This window comes from Podarcis muralis, chromosome 10 (assembly GCF_964188315.1).
Source record: "Podarcis muralis chromosome 10, rPodMur119.hap1.1, whole genome shotgun sequence".
In the NCBI taxonomy this organism is placed as follows: Eukaryota; Metazoa; Chordata; class Lepidosauria; order Squamata; family Lacertidae; genus Podarcis; species Podarcis muralis.
The window spans coordinates 77,476,472-77,494,547 of NC_135664.1; the positions used below are offsets into that span (position 1 = coordinate 77,476,472).

General features: G+C 45.0%; 2 protein-coding genes across 7 annotated transcripts in view; both read right to left on the reverse strand.

Moving 5' to 3' along the window:
• LOC114605699 (uncharacterized) overlaps positions 1-18,076 on the reverse strand; it is a 108,524-nt gene that overhangs the window by 65,606 nt on the left and 24,842 nt on the right. The gene's annotated exons all lie outside the window — the stretch shown is intronic.
• LOC144329051 (uncharacterized) lies at positions 5,930-14,337 on the reverse strand. The gene is made up of 5 exons (XM_077935516.1): positions 12,997-14,337; positions 12,748-12,829; positions 12,392-12,471; positions 10,104-10,230; positions 5,930-9,504 (listed from the first exon to the last, which is right to left on the reverse strand). Exons 1-5 carry the CDS (start codon positions 13,408-13,410, stop codon positions 8,297-8,299), a joined length of 1,911 nt encoding a protein of 636 aa, XP_077791642.1. The 5' UTR covers positions 13,411-14,337; the 3' UTR covers positions 5,930-8,296.

Consider the following 18,076-nt stretch of genomic DNA (forward strand, 5'->3'; position numbering starts at 1 on the left):
GAAGAATAAAACCTTTTACACTTCTCTCTACCTTCGGACTTTCCTGAGTTTGGGCTTTGAGAGTACCTGGTTCCAGTTCCCTCCACCAATGGATTTCTGCCTGGTTCATTGTTGCCCCTCCTGTTCCTTCCTCTGTTTCCTCCTGGGAAGGGGTGAGGTGTATGTGACCATAAGCCGGTGGGATTATGGAGGAGGGCTGTGCCGAAGATCCGCCTTCCCAGTGGGAGGAAAATGCCATTGGAATGGAACCAAGCGGTTGAGGCTGTTAGAGGACATTCGGCACAGAAACATGTGTGTATACCTTTAAGAAGTTTCTGGGATTAATTGGCTGCAGGTGACCGTTGCTATAAAGGAAAAAGGCTGAGTTTTGTTCCTTGCCTGCAGGAATAACATCCACCAGAGTTTGTGTTTATTTGCTTAGTAATAAAGTCTTCGTTTTTGTTTGGGTTTTTACACCTATGTCTCCTGGAGTCACTCTGTCCTCTGCCACCGGCTGGAAATCCCCCTCCAACAGGTTATGGGCCCAGTCCCCAGTCCTGAGTGGGCAGAGACAGAGCGTGAAAAGAACCCAGAGACTGGAAGCAACTCAGCGTTTCTCAAGCAGCTGGCTGTGTGAAGGCATCGGCAGGGAGTGTCTGTTTGGGACCAGGAGCCGAACATTTCTTCAAGCCACGTGTGAGTAAGAACTGAGTGGAAAGCTGAAAGCTGGGTGGCGCCATGGCTGGACTTGGAGCTGGAGCTCAAGGGGGAGCTTCCTATTTTCCAGTAGAGAAACTGGGAGAGTCCAATTATATGTCATGGAGTTTACAGATGCAGGCGTTTTTAAAGAAAGAACAATGTTGGACTGTTATTGTTAACCCTCCTGTAAAAGAGGAGGATGAAGAAGTAGATGAAGCAGACCAAAGGCTGGAGGACAAAGCCTATGCCAATTTAATTTTGAGTTTAGAGAAGTCTCAGTTATCTCATGTGCGAGACCTTGAAACAGCAAGTGAGATTTGGCAAGCACTGAGAGCGATACATATTAGAGACACTGCTGGCAGCAAAATTACTCTAACGAGAGCTCTGTACCGAGCCAGACTAAGTGAGGGTGAATGTGTTTCAACACACCTTCAAAGAATGCGTGATTTGTTTTCACAGTTAAATGAACTTGGGGAACATTTTTCTGAACAGAGAAAAGTTTATATTGTGCTGTCTTCACTTCCTGAGTCATGGGACAATTTAGTGATGACTCTGGAAGCAATCCCAGAAAGCCAATTAACAATGCATTTCTTAACTGGCCGTTTGCTTGATGAGGAGGAAAGACGCCATGAGAGGAAGGCCACAACCCCTCACCGTAACTCCAGCAATGGGAGGCAGTCCAGTAAAAGATATGCAACTGATGAGGAGCGGCATCCTAAAGAGGTTGTAGACCACAGAGAGGAAGCAGCATTCACAGTTAGAAGATGCTATCGTTGTGGGTCAACCAAGCATTTAGTACGACAGTGCACTGTGTCTGTGGGAGAAAATACAAGACAAGGGCGGCCTGCTTTTGCTGGGAAGCGAGGAGACAGGAAGAATCGAATCCAGTATGTTTCTGCAGCAGTTCGAGGCACCAGTCACGACGTTGGACAAGACTGGATTTTAGACTCAGCAGCGACAAACATTTTTGTCAAGTCTGCACAAACCCTTGTAGAAAAGCAGCCTTGTAAATCTGTAAATGTAGTACTAGCTGATGGAACAGTGCATGAGTCAGCTGGAAAGGGTAGTGTGAATATCAACTGTTTAAGTACCAAGTTTACCAATGTTTTATGTGTACCAAGTTTAGAAAATAATTTGCTTTCAGTTACAAGTCTTGTTAAGCAGGGATTTAAAGTAACCTTTTCTGGTTCAGGCTGTAGAATAGAGAAAGCTGGAAAAGTGGTTACAGCGTCACTACAAAATGGTTTGTTTGTTTTGAAAGACCAGCTAGTAAGTGAGTCTGGGGCATGTGTTAAAGCCTGTAATAGAGCCTTGCATGATGAGTGCCAGCATCTGTGGCATCGTCGTTTGGGGCATGCCAATTTCCGCAGTATTGCAAAAATGCCAGAATTAAGCAAGGGAATTAAAATGAAAAAATGTTCAGTTTTTCTAGACTGCAATACCTGCAAGGAGTCTAAAAGTAAGCGAGGGTCTTATCCTGAAAGTACTAGAATTAGCAAGAGGCCATTTGCTTTAGTACATTCAGACCTTTGTGGGCCATTTGCAGAGTCTGAAGGAGGAGCAAAGTTTTTTTTGGTTCTTGTGGATGATTATAGCCGGTATACTTGGGTATATTTGTTAAAACACAAAAGTGAAACTGGTCAACTGATTAAGAATTGGGTCAACTATATAGAAAGGCAGTTTCCCTACAAAGTTACCCAGTTGCAAAGTGACCGTGGAGGCGAGTTCATGTCTGAAGCCCTCCAAGTTTGGTTGAAAAAGCGTGGTATTAGTCACCGTAAATCGTGTCCTTTTTCGCCTGAAGAAAATTCAGTTGCAGAACGCAAGATAAGATCTTTACAAACAATGCTAGATTCAATGCTATCTGATTCTGGCCCATCCAGAAAGTATTGGGGAGAAGGAATTCTGTGTGCTAACTACATACAGAACAGATTGTTTCATTCTACCATAAACAACACCCCTCATTTTTTGCTTTATGGAAAAAAACCCTTTTTGGACCATGTTAAAACTTTTGGTTGCTGGGCTTGGGTTCACATCCCAAAAGGACAGAGAAGGAAAGGAGAGCCCAAGGCAAAGAAACTTAGGTTTGTTGGCTATCAAACTTGGTCAAAGGGGTATCGTTTTGCACTAGGGCGTGGCAGAGTTGTAATATCAAGACATGCAGAGTTTTGTGAGCAAGATGGTTGGGTTCGTTTACATGGAAATTCAGAAGTTGTGTTATCTTCTGATGATACAGATAAATTTGTGAAATCTGAGGAAGAAAAGCCACAAATTAAAGAAAGTTCTGAAAGTGACAGTGATGAGGATTCAGGGGATGAGGATCCCAGTACACAATCTCCTAAAGCTGAACCAATTTCTCCTGAGCAGGATGAATCAGAAGGGGAAGATAGTTCAGAGGGGGAGAGTGTTCAAGTTAGAAGGTCACAAAGAAGCAATAAGGGGGTACCTCCAGAAAGGTTTACTATACAAGAAGCTAAAACTGTTGATGTGAAAAAGGAACCTCGTGATTATGAGGAAGTTTTAAAGTTACCACACCAGGAAATAGTAAGGTGGAAAAATGCAATGAAAGCAGAAATGAAATCTTTAGCAGAACACAATGTCTTTACCATTGAGCCATTGCCAGAAGGAAAAAAGGCAGTGGGCTGTAGATGGGTGTATAAAATAAAACACTTGGCAGATGGTGATGTTAAGTACAAAGCCAGGCTGGTAGCACGAGGCTTTACTCAAAGAAAAGGTGAAAGCTTTGATGAAACCTTTTCTCCTACTGCAAGGAGTGAAAGTGTACGCTTATTGCTAGCTCTTGCAGCACAACGTAGGTTTAAGGTAAACCATTTTGATATTGAAACAGCTTATCTTAACGCAAATCTGCAAGAAGAAATTTTTATGAATCAAGCGCCAGGTTTTGAGGCAGGAGAACAGAATTCTGTATATAGGCTGAACAAAGCAATTTATGGGCTCAAACAGTCAGCTAGAAATTGGAACGAGTGTCTTGATAATGCTTTAAAAAATCTTGGTTTTAAAAGAAGCTTAGCTGATAACTGCTTGTACACTAAAGGAAAGGGTGATAAACAAGAATTGTGTTTGTGTTATGTTGATGATTTGCTTTACTCTACAAAAAGTGGCAAGCAAGTGGAAAAATTTGCAGAACAACTAAGAAAGGTATTTAAAGTAAGAGATTTGGGGCCAGTAAAAAATTATCTCGGTTTAGAAATTCAAAGAACAAACGATGGAAGTTTTTTGTTGAGTCAAAAAGACAAAATAATGGAGTTACTTGAAAGAAACAATATGCAAAACTGCAAAGGAGTAAAAACCCCAATGGAAATAGGTTTTTTCAAAAATGAAGGAGAATGCACAGAACCTGTAAATCCTGAAATGTACCATTCAATAATTGGAAGTTTATTATACATTTCATTGTGGAGCAGACCAGATTTGAGTTATGCAGTTGGAATACTAAGCAGACTAGTAAGCTGTCCTACAGAAAATGCCTGGAAAGGTTTAAAACGCATTTTCCGGTATCTAAAGCAAACACTTGATTATTGTTTAAGATTACCATCTTCAGGTTCCACAAAATTGCAGTGTTACGTTGACAGCGATTGGGCCAACCTGCCTGATAAAAAATCAATTTCTGGAATGGTTTTTCAATTTGGAGATTCTTTAATAGGTTGGAAATCCAAAAAACAAAGTATAGTGGCCACATCATCAACTGAAGCCGAATACTGTGCATTGTCGGAGTTATGTAATGAAATAAAATTTTATGTTCAGATCCTCAAGGATATAAACGTACAGTGTGATTATCCCGTTCAAATTATGGAAGATAATCAAGCCGTAATAACTTTGTCTGGATCTGACCAGTTTAGAAACAAATCAAAGCATTTAGAAATTAAATATCAAAATGTAGCTGAAAATGTAAAACAGAACCAGATAATGCTGAAGTATTGTGAAAGTACACAAAATGTGGCAGATGTATTTACAAAAGCGTTAACTTTTGAAAAACATGCACGACTGGTAGCAAAGTTGGGAGTTGCTGTGTGTGATATGTAAATATGTTCTGTTCTGTTTAAAATACTATTGTTTCTGTTTGAATGAGAGGGGGTGTTAGAGGACATTCGGCACAGAAACATGTGTGTATACCTTTAAGAAGTTTCTGGGATTAATTGGCTGCAGGTGACCGTTGCTATAAAGGAAAAAGGCTGAGTTTTGTTCCTTGCCTGCAGGAATAACATCCACCAGAGTTTGTGTTTATTTGCTTAGTAATAAAGTCTTCGTTTTAGTTTGGGTTTTTACACCTATGTCTCCTGGAGTCACTCTGTCCTCTGCCACCGGCTGGAAATCCCCCTCCAACAGAGGCACTGGTTTTATGTGAATTTCTGAAGATTTTGTACGTTTCCCCCTTCAGCCAAGTTCAAAAGATACATTGTACCACTTCTGGGCAACCGATACCAGAATGGAGACATTTTATGAAGCTCCTTCCATTGTCTGTCCAGCAGGAGGCGCTCAATCAACCTGCCAAAGGCTGAGCTGCCTTCCCTGCCTAACCATTGCAGTGGTGCCCTGCCCATTGCGCCCTCCAGACACCAGAGGTCGCTGTTTTGCAACATCTGATTGGCTGGCTGCCAAAATCTAACAATCCTGACTGGTCAGTGGTTGCCCATTCACAGAAAATGCAGAGTTCATTCATGAAATAATGGTATTTCATGGAAGCATGCATTTAACAGTAGATTTCTCAAAAGAGGAAGGTCTGGGGTTTTAGGGTTGTGCAATGCTTGTCCGTACAGTGTAGGGGAATGCTCAGGCTCACGGTCTTGACTTTGGCTCCAGACCATGGAGGGGATTTGGGGTTACTTCCGGGAGGCCACAACCCACCTCCCCGACTTGTGCTATCAGAAAAAGGGTCTGTGCTGCAACGAGTTTTGTGTGCCCTTCTGCCATGTGGACTCTGCCCCCTGAAATAGCTTTGTAATTCTGGACTATCACAATGAACTGAGGGGTGTTAACGGAGAAATCTGAGGGCTCCCTTGGACAAAAAACAAGGACCCCAGCCAGGAATACCAGAGCAAAACAGCAGCCAGTTGGCTTGGTCTTGATTGAAGACAGTCGCGACAGGACTCCCACCTGCCACCAGGTGGAGCAAGATGGAAGCCCCCAACAAAAGAGACCCCAAACTTTTATTAGCTGCTAATCCCCATGTTACACCCCCAAAACTACATCACAGTTACATCACGAAAGGGGAGGTCTGGTGGCCCTAATCTGAGCATCCTGGACCCTGCCCCATGGTTCTCCTTGCCCTCCACCCATCAAGTGTCACAAAAGAGATATTTACATTTCCCTGTTTCCCAGCCAAGTTCATCACACCCTTTTGTCTTCATCTGGGTTTGTTATTTCTGGCATGGCTACCTGTCTGGCACTCAGGTATCAGGAGGCCAGGGATGATCACTCGGGCAGAGGGGCTGCTGAGGAGCTGAGCTCACATGTCTATAGGAATTTCTGAAGTTTTCCCAGTGAGCCAGTACATAGATGCATTGATCAGTGAATTCTTACATTTGGTATCGTGCAGCAAAGGCCCTTTGAATAGACAGGAAGAAACTGTGATGAAGTGTTTTGTGGGGACAAATCACAAAAGTCACAAAAGTGATTGTTCTGACTTTGGTAGTGGGCTGCATGTGCATGATATCTGCTGGAGGGGCAAGCCCCACCCCAACCTGTACATCAATTCCTGCAACAGGGGGCAAGCAGAGCTTCTAAGGAGCTTACACTCTTAGAGAGACAGAATGGGTGCACCCATTTTTTAAAAAATAATTTTTTATTGGTTTTTCATAAGGTTATACACAATAACCATAAGCATTCCAAAAATTAAAAATAAAAAAGGTTATTTTGAACCTTGAGACCTTCTTCCCTCCCTACATGGGTACCATTTCTTTAAAAAACATTCTCTTCCCCCCTGCATCTTTTACCGTTATCCATCTATTATATAATCATGATAACCAAAGTTTGTTTCACTTTACAAGTGTCCTTGTAATCCTGCCAATGATTTCAACTGTCTACAGTGGTCTTTTAGATATATTTATACTTTCACAAGTTTTCCCCCAGCCAGTGAGCAGCAGCTGGATGATCTGTAGAAGGTTTCCATTGTGCAATCAACAAGGTAAGTGAGTCCCTGGCAGGGGATGGTGCTGTGGGGCCCTTGGGTGTGTTCCATGGACCTCCAGGAGTCCCTGGACCCCTAATTGGGAACCACTGCTTTACAGCTAAAACAATGAGAAACAATGTTGTCTCTCTACTACTGATCTAACCAGCCCTGCTTCACATTACCACCACTCTCCTATTCCATCCCACCCTCCAATGGTCTCTACTGAAGAGGCCAGAGATCATACTGGCTGCAAATCCTGGAAGACCTGTTCCCTGTTGCATGCCTGGGAGGGGGGAGACCAGACTGACTCCAGCCACGGAGACCTTGGCTGCTCAAGAGTCCTAGAAGATCTGCTTGCTGCCTTGCCCACGTGGTCTAAGAGCATGGGGCCTGGAGTGAGTGACAGATGAACTCCAGCTACAGGGTCTGAGGCCAGCTGAGAAGACCAGAGACCATCTTGGTTGTGTCTTCTGGAAGACCTGCTCCTTGCCTTGCAGGCCTTTCCCACCTGGCCTGAGAGGGTGGGACCTGGACTGACTCCATCTAAAAACACTGAGGCTGTTGAAGAGGTCAGAGGCAATTATGGCTATGAGTCCTGCTTCCTGCAGAGTACCGCACTATTTTACCTTGGTCAGACCACAGCTGGAGTACTGTGTCCCATTATGGGTGCCACAATTTAAGAAAGATATTGACAAGATGGGAAGTTTGCAGAGGAGGGCAACTAAGATGGTCCATGGTCTGGAAACCAAGGCTCTTGAGGAACAGGTGAGGGTGTTGCACATTTTCAGCCTGGAGAAGAAGAGACTGAGAGGAGACCTGGAGCTCCCCAGAGCGACGAGGAAGAGGAGGATGGGTACAGAGAGTAAGAGGATATCAGAAACAGAGCTCTCTAGAGAGACAGAGAGCTAGAGGAGGAAGGAGTAGTTATCCTTTCTTCCAAGCCATTTGAAGACGAGCCCCCTCAAAATCTCTTCTCCTTTGCCAGAGAAGAAGAGATAAATTCTCAGGGAAGTGAGAGAGGGCAGGAGAGAAGCCAGGGGTTAATGGGTGGTCTCTCACAACAATGCAAGGGGGGGATGATTCATCAGAGGTAGGGGTGGGGCGCCAGCCAGAATCTCCCCATGCTCCTAGGATAGCCAGGGTCAAAGAAAAATGTCAATCGCAGAAACGAAAGGGGAGCTTCTGGAAGACATCCTGTTGGAGGAGGAATCAGAGCCCAGATGCCTCAATGTCTTGAAAGGAGTTGGCAGTTGTGGGAGTGGCTCTGACTGTAATTACTGTATATAATAAAAGCTGCTTGAAAACTGACAGATTCTGCTTGCTGCATGATTAAGCCCAGCAATATTGTGACACAGAGGTTGTACTAGGGGATAATCAGGGTCCCTTCCACCTCTACAATTCTCTGATTTTATTGATGGGAAGTGAGATTGTCCCTCTTACTGAAACTCTTTCCACATTCCAAGCATTGATGTGATTTCTACTCTGTATGAATTATTTCATGGGAAGTGAGATTTTCCTTCTGACTGAAGCTCTTTCCACACTCTTGGCATTGATATTCTCTCCATTGTGAGTTATCTTATGCTGGTGGAAGCCTTTGCTTGTGTAAAAGCTCTTCCAACAATCCAAGCACTGATAGGTCTTCCGCTCTGTATGAATTCTTTGATGTGAAGTGAGACTTTCCTTCCAGCTGAAACTCTTTCCACACTCCAAGCACTGATAGGGTTTCTCCCCTGTATGAATTATTTGATGGGCAGTGAGACTGGTCTCCCGACAAAAGCTCTTCCCACATTCCATGCACTTAAATGGTTCCTCCCCTGTGTGAATTCTTCCATGTGAAGTGAGACTTTCCTTCCAGCTGAAGCTCTTTCCACATTCCAGGCATCGATAGGGTTTCTCTCCTGTATGAATTCTTTGATGGGAGGCGAGATGGTTCTTCCGACGAAAGCTTTTTCCACACTCCAAGCACTGATAGGGTTTCTCACCTGTATGAATTCTCTGATGGGAAGTAAGACTGCTTTTTCGAGTGAAGTTTTTCCCACATTCCAAGCACTGATAGGTCTTCCGCTCTGTATGAATTCTTTGATGTGAAGTGAGACTTTCCTTCCAGCTGAAACTCTTTCCACATTCCATGCACTGATAGGGTTTCTCCCCTGTATGAATTCTTTGATGGGAAGTGAGACTGGTCTCCCGACAAAAGCTCTTCCCACATTCCATGCACTCATAGGGTTTCTGCCCTGTATGAATACTTTGATGGGAAAGGGAGGCTTCCCTCCATCTGAAGCCCTTTCCACATTCCAGGCATTGGTGGGGTTTCTCACCTGTATGAATTCTCTGATGGGAAGTGAGACTGCTCTTTCGAGTGAAGTTTTTTCCACATTCGAAGCACTGGTAGGGCTTCTCCCCTGTATGAATGTTTTGATGGGAAGTGAGGCTTCTCTTGGAATTGAAGGAACTTCCAGATTCCAAGAACTGATATGGTTTCTCCCCACTGTGAATCCTTTGGTGGGAAGTGAAATGGGTGATCAGACTGAAGCTTTCCCCACATTCTAAGTACTCATAAGGTTTTTCTCCGCTGTGAATGGAGGTTAGAGGGCCACTCTGGCTGAAGTTGTCTCCACACTCCAAATATTGATATGGCATCTCCTCTGTGTGGCTTTTGTCATGGCTTCCCTTGTTCTTAAGCTCCATTTCCTCACCACCTGTAATAAAGAGGGAAAAGAATTAGAACCTGAGAAACAAATTGAGACCCCAATTAGTGAACAACACTGATTAACATTTGTGATAGAGGAAGAACTGAAGTGAGTTAGCTGTGAGGACTTTCTAGAGGGTTCCCTGCCCTGCTTGACTGGCATTAATTGAAACATCTATGAGAACCTGAGACTTGAAAAGCCTGTCTTTTTTCTGAGATTGATTTGGTTTGGCCCAATCCTGGAATCTGCTCCATCTCAATGTCAGTAGACTCTTTGGTCAGCCAAAAACCGACAAGAATTAAAACAAAAGCAAAAGAACCTGACAGACGCAAATTCAACTTCCCTCACCACTCCGAAGCCTACGTTTTGAAAGGCTTGAGCAATTCAGAGCAGCCTGGCCATGGTTTAAAAGGCATGAATGGAGGAAGAATATTCACAGAGAAAGCATCGACCTCCATTCAAGATAAGCTGTGAGGGGTGTTAGAAGCCGAGATTTTGCAAGTTGAGATGTTGAGCTGCACCAAAATCTGGGAGCTTCATCACACAGAGATATTTATGTCATTTCCAAAAAAAAATTTAAAAAATTATAAGCCAACAGGAAGCCTTACTAAGAGAAGCCATGATCTGACGATTCTCCTCCATGACTTCCTTATGCAGAGCTCTCTGGTCAGGATCCAGCAACGCCCATTCCTCATCTGTGAAAGGAACAGCCACATCTTCAAAGCACAGTGAACCCTAAAAGAAATAGATAAAAGTTTTCCCATTTGCCAAATAGAAGGATCCCCTCTCTTCTCTCTCATGTGATGTTTGAGGTGGGACCTCCTGATGCCCTCAAGCCAACTTCAAGCAGCACATGGGGGTACAGGGATGGGAAGAAATGGGGGGAGAGAAGCCCCCCAAGTGCAACTGATGGGGCTGTTTAAGTGAATCCTGGCCACTGCTCACTATGGCTTGTCAACTAGGTAGAAGTCTATTTTAGCATTCAATGACTGGAAAGAAAAATCAAGACACTTCCAGGTTTGAGGAATGGCGGATTGAAGTATCCTCTTCTGGTTCGTGACTGGCAGAGATAATTATGCAGTGATAAGAGATGGTCAGGTTTTTAATCTGACCCTTGAACCTTTCTTAGGGTAAGGGAAGGTCAAAGACCAGAAGCCTCAGATGTTCTGAGCAACATCCGTCTTTGTACCGGAGAAAGATAAAATCTCCGGTTGGTGGTGGAGCGTCCAAAACACGGAAAGTTTCAACACTGCATAATAACTCTTTAATTAGAGCCTAAGGTTTGCACCCTTTTATTTTAGTTATCATTAAGAGGACTGAAAAGAAATATAATTGACCCTCAGCACACAGATTATAAATACTGCAGAGGGTTGCAGAAGATAGAAACATCACCACTTGGAGATTTTCTCAAGGAGCTTTGAATCATTTATCACCTGGAAAAATAAGAAAAAGACTATGACTCTCAGTTGCCCATAATTTATACTATGAGTCTTCTCCTTCCTCTCTTTGTGCTTAAATTTCAACTGCATCACAGATGTCCGAGGGGGTAACCAATGGATTCTTATGGCACAGAATGCCTCACCAAATATTGAACTCCTGCGAATGCTATTTAAATTTCAGGTAGCAATTTTAAATGCTGAATACTAGAAAACAGTGAAATAGATCAAATGGCAGATAAGACAAATAAAAGGAGTGAACTCTGAGGATGATAAATGGGAATTATCTTAGCATGATGAATCTGCTGAGGTGGATTAGAAAATATTCTTACTGAAAAATACGGAACCGGCAGATGGTGCTGGGAAGACAGACTCAGTGTCAGTTTAAGGGCTGGATCTGTTAACACAAAAAGTGCTGGCTATAGCTCAAAGCAGGCTTTCTTATAAGGAATGTGACTTTAAAGGGATGTCAGAAGAGATTGCTAGTACAAGAAATACTCAGATATAGAAAGCCGCTTGCCTTCTGGAGATCAGAAAAATGACAGATTGGAGAAGAAAGAGAAATATTAGCAGGCAAATGCATACAATACATACAAATACAATGTTATGGAGACTGTGGAACCCCTAAAATAGAAGATATTATTAGAAGATAATAATGAAGAAAGAGTCATATTGGACTTTCCGAGTAAAGGCTTATTTCTACATCAGTTTGTTTCTTATTGTGTAAGTTGAAACCCTGTCATCTATCTATCTATCTATATCTATCATCTATCTATCTATCTATCTATCTATCTATCTATCTATCTATCTATCTCATCTATCTATCTTCTATCTATCATCTATCATCTATCTATCTATCTATCTATCTATCTATCTATCTATCTATCTATCATCTATCTATCTATATCTATCTATCTATCATCTATCTATCTATCTAATCTATATCTATATCTATATCTATATCTATATCTGTATCTGTATCTGTATCTGTATCTGTATCTGTATCTGTATCTGTATCTGTATCTGTATCTGTATCTGTATCTGTATCTGTATCTATATCTATCTATCTATCTATCTATCTATCTATCTATCATCTATCTATCTATCATCTATCTATCTATCTATCTATCTATCTATCTATCATCTATCATCTATCTATCATGTATAATTTCTCTAGCTAGCTAGCTAGCTATCATATATGTATGTATCTATCTATCATCTATCTGTCATCTTTATATCTGCAACGACTGGGACATCATACTAGCAACATTCAAGAGGTGAGTTAAGGTGAGGTGGCTGTTCCTTGTTCTCAGCATGTACACTCTCTCAAATGGCATTTCCAGCCTTTTTAACGGTGGTTTTGACAGAAGCCAAGAGGAGGAGAGAGATTTGTTCAGGCCCAGAGGCACTTGGCTGCCCCACCCCTCAGCCCCCTTCCCTACAATGCTCTTTCCGTCTACCTGAGCTGCTTTCACAGCCGTCGCTTCTCCTTCACCACCAGGAACAGATGCAGGAGGTCTTGCTGGCATCACCTGGTCACCTGCGAGAGACAGAGGTAAGTGGGAAGCCAGGACTGAATGCTTATCTTAGAGGTTCAGCAGTGCCTCTCTAAGTACAGATGGCCCTTCACAAGTCTCACTTACCAAAGGCATGTTGGCCTTTGCACCCATTTCATATTATAGTTGTGTAAAAATACACCCCCCCTCCTTGGGGCTCTGGGCCCCACATGCCATTCCAAAAAAGATTAAAAGAACTCACAAATTAGTTTCAAAATTCACAGAATGTGACCAAACAGAAAAAACTTATTCTTCCTTACCCGGTGCCCAGTCTCTTGTGTCCAATGGAGTCCTCTCTGTCTCAGAGGAATCCGGGCCTCTTTCCTGTAACAGATATTTTCCCTGAAAGAGAAACAGTATAGGCAGAGAAAGTTTAGCAATGACAAAGGAAAAAGCTTGAGGGGTATTCAATATCATTCCTTGGAAGTTTTTTAAAAGAGGGGGTACATTAGTACAAAAAATTGGGGTGCTATCCCTCATGTTCTGAGCCACAGAAAAGTCTCTCTCACCTGCTGCTCTGCCTGTTTCCTCTCCTCTGCCTGACTCAGGAGGAAACCTTCGGCCAGGGCCACTGCCTGGGAACTGGTCTCTGCTCCACATTCCCTCACCCAGTTCTCCATCTCCGCTGGAAGGACAGCCAGGAACTGCTCCAAGATCACCAGGTCCAGCATCTCAGCTTTTGTGTGCCTTTCTGGCTTCAGCCACTGGTGGCAAAGGTTGTAGAGTCGGCTGCAAACCTCTCGAGGTCCTTTGGCTTCCTGGAAGCAGAACTGCCTGAACTGCTGGCTCTGCACCTCTGAGCGGAGGGTGTCCTCCTCACCCAGGATCTTCTGCCCAGAGTTTTCCCAGAATCCCCCACTGCTCCCAGTTCTGATGCCATGGCCTCTTCCTGCTTCAAGCCCAGATGAGTCTTGCTCATCCATCTGTGCTCTCAGGAAGCCCCCAAGAGAGTTGATCTTCTGCCAAGAGGTGCTAGTAAATTCTACAAAACCAATACATTGTTGTGTCACAAAACACACACACTGTCAGGAGAAGGAAATGTTATATTTTTGTTAAGGAAAAGAAGAAGAGGAAGAGGAAGAAGAACTAAGTCTCTATCCCTCCTAGAGGGATAGTTACCCTGCAAGATGTGGAGGGAACTGCTGGGCTTTCTGAATCAGCCTGGTTGCTCCTGCCTTTCAGGTTTGTGGTCAAGGAATGAAGAGAGAACTGTGATTGACAAGTGAGTCATTTGTACTGAGCTTTCTTTGAGCACTGGGTTATAGTGGGCGTCCTAACCAAGAGGTCCTCAAGCGTGGCTCTCCCGCCCGCCCCCACTTCAGGGCACATTTATTCCCAGCTTCTGACTCATTTCCCAGCCATTGAAATCTCCAACATTCTCCAGACGCTCTACTGGCGTGGGGGGGGGGTCCCTTTTTCTCTGTTCTGAGGGCCAGATATTTGACTGGCCAACCCCCTGAGGGCCAAGTGGGTGAGACCAAAGTACATGTGGTTGGGGTCAAAAGACAATGCTCAAAAGCAAGCAAATATGATAGTATTTTTGTTATGGTAAATTGTTTTAAACTGCTTTTAATACTTTGTTTCAGTGCTGTCATCTGCCCAGGGAACTTAGGGCGAAGTCTGGGTAACTGATGATGATGATGATGATGTACCATAGCTTAACCCCCTCCCCTAGTCATGGATGCTTGGGGTTCTCTTAGATCCAACATGCTTGCTTGGGTTCAGGTAGTGACTAGGAGTGCCCATGCCCAGCTCTGTCCACTTTGCCAGCCACAGAGAGGAGTGGCCATTCTACTCCATGCTCTGCATCAGATGAGATGATACTCCCATGAGGGCTTCACCTCAGCCCCCAAAGATCTGGAAAGCCGCCTCTTTCAGGGGGTCACGAAGAGGCGGACATGACTGAACGACTCAACAACAACAACAACCTCAGTTCATAAATGTGAATCTGAGATGGGTTTATTCCCATGCGTTCCTCCCTCCCTTGACCCAAAGATCCTCCCCCTAAAGCAGCCGGCGGCTCATCGGGGCAGAAGAAGCGCAGAGCTGCCGCTCTCCTGCGAGCTCGCCTCTCCCTGGCAGGACCCTCCACTCCCTGACTTGGGGGTCGCAGAGCAGCCCTCCATGCACCCTCTGCAGCCCTGGGACCCCCTTCTCCCAATGGGGTCTGTCGGGAGAGGGCGACGGGAGACTCACCGGGTCCCCGGAGGCGCCACGAGGAGGCAGTTGCAGAGGGTCGGTCGTCGCCCCCCCCCCGGCAGGGAGGGAGGGGCTTTTGCCAAGGAGGAGCCCCCCCTTTTCCCTGTCCTCTTGGGGAAGGTGGCTCCGTGCATTTAACCCTTGGCGAGCCGGGCGCACACCTCTCTCCCCTCCCTCTCAAAGCAGGAGCTCGCAGGCGCCGCGCGGAGACCCAGAGCTGTTGCCACAGCATTGCAGAGTTGAGAGGGACCCTCCGCGGCCATCTAGTCCAACCCCCAGCGAGGTGTGCGCCGTTCCTTCCATTGGCCAGAAGCAAAACAGTTTAGTTTCCCGGCCACGAAACAGATTCCTCCGCCGCGTCTCCCCAAAAAGAAGAGGAAGAAGGGGAGTCAGCGGGAGGGACAGGTCCCCCCTCGGAGGATGGGGGTCCTGTGGGTCCCCAGTTGAGCCGGCTCAGCAACGGGCTGGACCGAGTGAAAGATGGCGAGTCCCGGGGGCGCAGACGGTGGGCGCAGGGGCAGAACAGCACAGAGCGGGGGGGGGGGTGTTAGTGGCTAGGTTACTGCTGCTGCTAATATTGTTTTGGGTTTGTTTGTTTTTTAGGTTTAAACCTTATACCAAAATCACAATCCAAACTTTTCAATGAAACAGTCGTTAAAAGCCAAGAACTCATCACGCATTTCTATTACAGATGATTAGGGGAAAATTCCGGGGTGAGAGACGAGTAGTCCAACTCCTGAGGGTGTAATTCCCCGCGGGTGTGTGCTGTCAGTAAAAGAAGGAAGTTCCAGTCAAGAAATTTGGAGCTCTCCTTCTTTGGCGATGCCTCGTAGCCAAGTAAGATCGCCTTCCATAAACATGGTTTTAACAGTTACAGATAGGTAGCCGTGTTGGTCTGCCATAGTCAAAACAAAAAATAATAATTTCCTTCCAGTAGCACCTTAAAGACCAACTAAGTTAGTTCTTGGTATGAGCTTTCGTGTGCATGCACACTTCTTCAGATACACTGAAACAGAAGTTTCAGGATCTGGCAACTTCTGTTTCAGTGTATCTGAAGAAGTGTGCATGTACACGAAAGCTCATACCAAGAACTAACTTAGTTGGTCTTTAAGGTGCTACTGGAAGGAATTTTTTTTGTTATGGTTTTAGCAGGGAGTCCGTAAGTGACTGAGGAGGCCAATTCTGGATCCACATGTCCTTCCACAGTGGGGACATTGGTTTCCTGGCGGGAGTTGACCACAATGAGAATTTGCCAAATATGCCTTCCTCATAGCTCTTTCTCCCTTTCATCTGGAATTCGTGCTTCTTTAAAGCCCAGGACACCTTTGGTCAAGGCTGTTCTCCAACTGGAGCGCTCGCAGGCCAGTGTTTCCCAATTGTTGGTGTTTATACTACATTTTAAAAAATTTGCCTTGAGACAGCCTTTAAACCTCTTTTGTTGACCACCAGCATTACGCTTTCCACCTTAAGTACCCACCATCCAAAGAACAATAAAACTATCTGTGCATATCCTTGCCCTCCAGCCTTCTTGAGGATAGGCTTTGGGAACACCTGACCTCCGCAAACCCATCAGCGGGGGGGGGGGGTGTCCATTGTTTCCCTCAAGGTAGGGGTGCTGTGTACGTGACTGTGTGTCTCAGGGATTATGGAGGCAGGGGGAGCCCTGGATTCCCCTCTTCCAGAGGAGTCATTAGCCATTGGAACCAAGGAAATGGGTCAAACAGTTGGATTTTGGAGATTATTTGATTCTATACTGCATAGTCAGAGGAAACAGTACGATACATGGTAACTACTGTACCTATTGCTACATTTTTCTTTTCTGAGCTTCTTTGCTGTTGTGTGTGTGTGGTGACTGTGTCAATGGTCATTGTCTTGGCCTTAGTTAAGAGGCTGTGGTGGGGACTTACCTTTAAGAACAGTCCCTCCTGCACTAGGAGCCCCTGCACCCATTGACAAGCCTACTTGTCTGAGCTACTGAACGCCTCCTCCCCACACGTTCAGTTATATGTCAGTGTTAATGCAGGAAATTAAACAATGTAAACAAAAGCCACAGAGATCATTGTGCAAGTTGTGCTGATTGTGGGCCAGAGGAGCAAGTGCAGCAGTTGTAGACCTCAGAACACAGCAAGGGAGTTGGGGAAGGTTGTGTCGAGAACAATTCCTGCCCCTCCGCAGAGGAGGAAGAGACTCGTGATGGTGGTAAGTGACTCTCTGCTGAGGGGGACACATGCAGCAGAGTGCAGAGCTAACAGGATGTCCCTGGAGGTGTCCTGCCTTCCAGGTGCAAAGATTCCAGATGTGACAGAGAAGTTGCCAAGTCTTATAGAAAGCCCACTGACCACTACCCCTCCCTTCGTTTTCCTGTGGGTACAACCAAGACTGCCACACACCACCTTCAACATATAGCAAGGGACCAGGAGACTCTGGGCAGGAAGCTGGAGAGCCTTGGGGCACAGGTGGTCTTTCCACCACTCCTTCCTGTCAAAGGCTGTGGCCCAGGAAGAGGGAAGAAAAATTTCTGAGGGGAGGAGCTGTTCGACAGTGGAATGGACTCCCTTGGACGGTGGTGGACTCTTCTTCCTTGGAGGTTTTTAAGCAGAGGTTGGAGGCCACCTGCCAGGAATGCTTCAGCTAAGATGCCTGCATTGCAGGGGGTCAGACTAGAGGACCTCTAGTGTCCTTTCCAACTCTACCATTCTATGAAACAAACAAATAAATATTTTCAAGTACCTGGATCCCAAATAATTCAGGGCTTTCAACACTAATACTAATTGGGCCCAGAAACACCTCTCACATTTCATGGCATCCTCCGTGACAGTTTTTCAATGTGAAGGGCACCCGAATATAGAAAGAACTGCAGTTTCTTTTATATGTGACACAGGTGAGAATGCGTGAACTGTGCCTGCAAATAGTCCCAAAGCCTTTCCTTTATGGAAGAAGTTAATATAACTCTAAATATTACATTTACATCAATTGCCATGAACATTCCTCTTGATAGCATCAAGCCTGAGCCCCTTTAACTGCTTCTTCCCTTGCCAGGAGTTGGAGCTTATCCTGCTTCTGTCATGGACCCTCAGGCAGTTGGACTAGATCAGCCTCAGAGTCCCCTTCAACTCTACAGTTGTATGATTCCATGACCATACTTGATGTCTTAAGGAGGCAGCTGCATTCAGTCTCAGCCAAATCCATGGCAATGCCAGTGGCCAGGAAACCTCTGTGACTCAGTTCCCACCAGCCTGACACTCCCATGTTGGCATGATAAACAAATCAGAAACAAATGTCAAAAAAGAAATATTGGGCAGTGAATGTGCACTCCATGGTCTTGAGAAACAAGGCCAACCTTTTTGCTAGGTTGCCAAAGTAAAAGACCACTGTTTTTGAAGGACAGAT

Coding starts and splice junctions, on each gene's coding strand:
- LOC144329051 (XM_077935516.1), bottom strand. CDS start 13,410: ATGGATGAGCAAGACTCATCTGGGCTTGAAGCAGGAAGAGGCCATGGC. Junction 12,830..12,996: donor GGAAACAGGCAGAGCAGCAG/GTGAGAGAGACT, acceptor TTTCTCTTTCAG/GGAAAATATCTGTTACAGGA. Junction 9,505..10,103: donor TCAGATCATGGCTTCTCTTA/GTAAGGCTTCCT, acceptor TCTTTATTACAG/GTGGTGAGGAAATGGAGCTT.